The sequence below is a fragment of the Quercus lobata genome, chromosome 8, assembly GCF_001633185.2.
Source record: "Quercus lobata isolate SW786 chromosome 8, ValleyOak3.0 Primary Assembly, whole genome shotgun sequence".
Lineage (NCBI taxonomy): Eukaryota > Viridiplantae > Streptophyta > Magnoliopsida > Fagales > Fagaceae > Quercus > Quercus lobata.
This window is the reverse complement of record NC_044911.1, coordinates 19,313,906-19,318,806: the sequence shown is the minus strand read 5'-3', so window position 1 is coordinate 19,318,806 and position 4,901 is coordinate 19,313,906. Positions and strand designations below refer to the sequence as shown.

Sequence of the window (4,901 nt, the reverse complement as noted above, 5' to 3'; positions counted from 1 at the left end):
TAGTTGCATGGATCGACGTTTGCACCGCTCAAACGTCTTTTCTCATTAACCAGCTCTGGGTATTGGCAGGTGCATTTACTGAAGGGGGTGGGACGCACTTTTCTTGGTCCGAGTTCACATCCTGCTTCCCTATGGGCCCCATTCCGTTCACATCCCCTTGAGGGGGCTGTTTGGGGATTGCCTACACCGGGGTGTTGGTCTTCCCGCTGAAGCTATGGAATGCCGAGGACAGGGTAAGTTCTCAGCCGTTCCCCTTGCTACCTCGGCCGCCGAGCATTCGTCTTCGGCAAGGTACCTCCTCGGCACGGGCCCTGGGCCCAGATAAAGTTTGGGCCGGACTGCAGAACTCTCGGACCCACATTACTTAATTAATATAAATCAATGTCCTCAAATATTTTATTTTTTCCAAAGGTCAAAGCTCGAACTCAACCCATAATAGTTCCAAAAAAAAAATAAAAATAAAAACCCATAATAGTTCATTGCAGGGTTAAAACTTATTTTATGGTTAGAAAGGACTAATGAGATTGGAAGAAAAAGAATAATCATCTCACCAGCAATATGTCGAGAGGTTCACATACGACACAACCTCAATCAAAATCATTCATTAAAAAAAAATTAAAAATCAATTGAAACTAATGTTACAAAATTAGGGTTGAGATTAGATAGTAAAAATTAATAAATCAAATAAAGAATACTAAAAGAACTATCCTAAAACGGTTTTAGCATTAGTAGCAGGTAGCAACAATCTAAAAAGGTTTTGCATTTAATTTAGTTTAACAATGACCACGTTTAAATTGTGACGGTAACTTTTCCGCTTTGACGAAGAAATATTTGGTGTTAAAAAATTTATAAAGCTAAAATGGTCAGGATTTTATTAATTAATATTGGAAGTATCAAAAACCGCAACTCAAACTTCAACTATTTTGAACATGCATACGATATCACTTGATGACCTATAAACTTTTAAAAGTAAAAATGTAAATTATTAAAAATTATAAACAAAAAAGAAAAAGAGAATAATAAATCAGGCATTTTGTTAATGAGTATTCTTAAATCAATTATCATCAGACCAAAATATTAATCGATTTTTTTGCGTAAGTGAAGATTCAATCCTAAATTTTTTATTCAACCATCTGAAACTTTATCTATTACCCATAATTTTAAGAAAGTTTTAGTACAACTTTTAATGTAAAAAAAAAAAAAAAATAAAAATTATTTTTTATTTTTTTATAAATAATTTCTAAAAATAAACCAATGTCCTTAAGACATTCAATAATTTTTCTCATAAACAAATACCTTTTTAACTTATCGAAGTCAAAGCTTATCTAAAAAATTGATTGATTATGATAAAAAATTAAACATCAACTACTACTAATGCTGAAAATTTAATAAAGTTAAAGACAACTACAATTCAGCTGGCGAGATTTTCAATGAATTTGAATAAAACTCCGACCTTATTCAAACTTCAAGTTCAAGGTCATGCAACAAGAAAAAGTAGTAGGTGCCCCCTACCTTTGTTTTCCATGACTAGTAGTGTATTTGAACTTCCACACTATACAGCCGTCCAATTACTCTCAACCAATCAACCAGTGCCCTCTAGCAAGATCATCTGCACGTGGCGCAAAGAAATCTCAACCTTCAAACTTAATTTAACACCCAATTGACCCACATTCCTATTAATTTTCTCTCACAATTTTTTTTATTATTCATTGATTCATCAAAGAGCTTGTACTCATACTTGTCAGACACTATCCTTAAAAACCACATGTCATGATTCCACGTAATCCAAAAAATTTTATACGTGCCATCTTGATATTATCGAACCATTTTTTTTTTTTTTCATTTTGAATTTTTAATATTTTTACTTTTTTGGAATGAGTAATGACCCACCACAAAACAGTCCAAAATCCCAATAAAAACATATCTATCTCTCTGTTTTAAATTAACCTAAAATTCTTCTACACGTACACAAACTTCTAAATCCCACCTCAATCAAACAAAGAACAATCTAGTCCATGATAACTCTCTCAAAAGCTTTGACCCAGCCACATCATCACCAATCTTTTTTATGAAAACCCACAAAATGGTCCAAACCTATGAATATTTTTGTATTCTTATAAGCTTGCCTATAGAGGTTGATGAGTGAAAGAAACACCAAACACACCCATCAAAAAAAAAAAAAAAAAAAAAAAAGTATATGCTATTATGCTAACGTGTCTCGAATATGTTCACCGATTACAGCACTTTTTTGTCTCTTTATTCCTTCTTCTCTTTCTTAATTTTGACCAATAATTCAAGCCTAACCCCACGTGTACGCACGCGCCACTCACACTTTTACCGACGTGGCTTTTTCCCACGCGTGAAAAACGCATTCTCACTGACCAAACATTCTTTTTCACTATGACAAGCCCTTTTTACCTTCCTTTTTTGGGGGCCTCGTTGTTCTAGAAAAACTGTCGTGATTTATCGCCACGTGTCCGATTTTTGGGGTGGTGACTCACTACTGTGATTTCGTCACGGTTCATGCACCGCAGCAAAGTCACCGTACTAAAATCTAGATAAGGTCGGCCACACGATATCGTCGAATACAAGGACACGTGGTGCATTTTGAAAGGTGATGAACTGAGGTAGGTCCCACTGAACCAACAGCAAGACAAGGACGACCGTACTTATCTCTCAATCCACCCCCTGTCTATTTAAACAACTCCAATACCTTGAATTTTGAAAAAAATAGAAAGAAAAAGAAAGAAAGAACATTCAAAATATCTCTAATTCTCTCTCGCTTTCTATCTTTGAATTTTCTTACCTAAATTTGTGAAAAGAATTGTCGCCGGAAATGGGTGTACCTGAGACAGACCCACTTTCTCAGCTAAGCTTGCCACCAGGATTTCGGTTCTTTCCGACTGATGAGGAGCTTTTGGTGCAATATCTATGTAGAAAAGTAGCTGGGCACCATTTCAATTTGCAAATTATTGGTGACATTGATTTGTACAAGTTTGATCCATGGGTGTTACCAAGTAAGATTTTCTAAATTAGGCTTTTAGCCAACAAGCTAGGCAACAATCTTTAACTATAATTCAATTATTATGTGCTAATTTTATATTTTATAATTTGTTTTGTGTAGGCAAAGCTATATTTGGTGAAAAAGAATGGTATTTTTTTAGTCCTAGAGACAGGAAGTACCCAAATGGATCGAGACCAAATAGGGTTGCTGGGTCTGGTTATTGGAAGGCAACTGGGACTGACAAAGTTATCACCACCGAGGGTCGTAAAGTTGGTATTAAGAAGGCTCTAGTATTCTATATTGGAAAAGCCCCTAAAGGAACAAAAACTAATTGGATTATGCATGAGTATCGCTTATTAGAGCACTCACGAAAGAATGGAAGCACTAAGGTAACAATATATAATTTGGTAACATTTTAATGTGTTTAATTTAATGTTTTGTGTTTTGTTTTTTTTCTTTTTCTTTTTTTTTTTATACTAAATGAGTTTATTTATTTTTTATGTTGTAGTTGGATGATTGGGTTTTATGTCGGATTTATAAGAAGAACTCGAGCGCTCAGAAGCCAATAACGACAAGTGTTTCAACTTCAAGCAAAGAACAAAGCAATGATTCATCGTCTTCATCTCACCTGGAAGACATGTTGGACTCGTCGTTTCCTGAAATTAATGACAGTTTCTTCGCTTTGCCACGTGTGAATTCCCTCAAGAACTTTCAAAATGATGAGAAGCTCAATTTCCAGAATCTGGGTTCTGGGAATTTCGACTGGGCCAGCCTTGCTGGGCTCAACTCGGTGCCTGAACTCGCGGTTGAAAACCAAGCTCATCAACCTCAGACTCAGGGGATGGTGAATTACAACAGTAATGACGTTTATGTCCCTTCTATCCCACAGCTTTGCCACGTGGATGAAGAGGTTCAGAGTGGACTCAGAACAAACTCGGGGATGTTTCAGCAGAACCCGAACGTGTTGACTCAGAACTACTCTAACTCGCTCGACCCATTTGGGTTTAGGTACCCAACTCAATCGGGTGGGTTCGGGTTTAGGCAGTGAAAGAGTTATTTCAACAGAGAAAAAACAGCTTGAGAGAAGGTTAAAAAGTAGGGAATGCATTTCTTTTAGAACAGAGAGTAAATGCATCTCTGTAAATATTTTTGGGATTATTTGGGCTAAACATTTTGGCTTTAGATTCCAAAAGTGGAAAGTTTGGGAACTCTTTAGTGTTGGATTGTAGCACCAAAAGGGCATATGAAAATTTGTTCCTTTTTTTTGCTGGGGTAGGGGCACATAGATTCAATGTATAAAAAAAATGAAAAAAAAAAATATTTGTACAATTAAATCTTGATTAATTAGACTAAGATTTCCAGCTAGTGTTTCAACTTCAATTACGTCATGTTTGGACATCAATAATTTTCTTGCAAATTGCAATTAGGCTCTTTGTTTTTTGCTCCAATTGTGCCGGTGCTGGATGTGATTTATGAATTTGTGGATAGCAAACAACGGTAGCTAAGAGGATGGTGATGGGTCATCGTGGTAGGACATACCGACATAGATGATAGTAATGATAAATTATCTAATTATTAAAAAAAAAAAATGTGGGACATTGGTGATGCAATGAAAATGGCCATGCATTATTGGAGGAATTATTTGAAAGGTTAAGATTGATCATTTCTATTAGAAGGTTCACTTATTGGTATGATTAGAATTATGTAATGTGCCAAAATTGTGTAATGGAGTGGTGAAACAATGGTGGTGACTATCACTAGCAACGGCATAGGTGCATAGAATGATTGCTAGTGTCGGAAACAACAGGAAAGCGCAGGAAGATTTGTCTTATTTTCTTGTTTGGTTTTGTTTTTTCCATTTCCAAATGGGCTGTGTATTTTTCATTTTCCTTTTTGG

At 35.6% G+C, this 4,901-nt stretch overlaps 1 protein-coding gene across 1 annotated transcript; it reads left to right on the top strand.

Moving 5' to 3' along the window:
• The first annotated feature begins 2,721 nt into the window (after positions 1–2,721).
• Positions 2,722–4,435, top strand: LOC115958173 (NAC domain-containing protein JA2L). Its single transcript, XM_031076560.1, has 3 exons — positions 2,722–3,017; positions 3,125–3,393; positions 3,513–4,435. The coding sequence occupies exons 1-3, from the start codon at positions 2,837–2,839 to the stop codon at positions 4,050–4,052; spliced, it is 990 nt and encodes a 329-aa protein (XP_030932420.1). The 5' UTR covers positions 2,722–2,836; the 3' UTR covers positions 4,053–4,435.
• Positions 4,436–4,901: the final 466 nt, after the last annotated feature.

Coding starts and splice junctions, on each gene's coding strand:
- LOC115958173 (XM_031076560.1), top strand. CDS start 2,837: ATGGGTGTACCTGAGACAGACCCACTTTCTCAGCTAAGCTTGCCACCA. Junction 3,018..3,124: donor TGATCCATGGGTGTTACCAA/GTAAGATTTTCT, acceptor TGTTTTGTGTAG/GCAAAGCTATATTTGGTGAA. Junction 3,394..3,512: donor GAAAGAATGGAAGCACTAAG/GTAACAATATAT, acceptor TTTATGTTGTAG/TTGGATGATTGGGTTTTATG.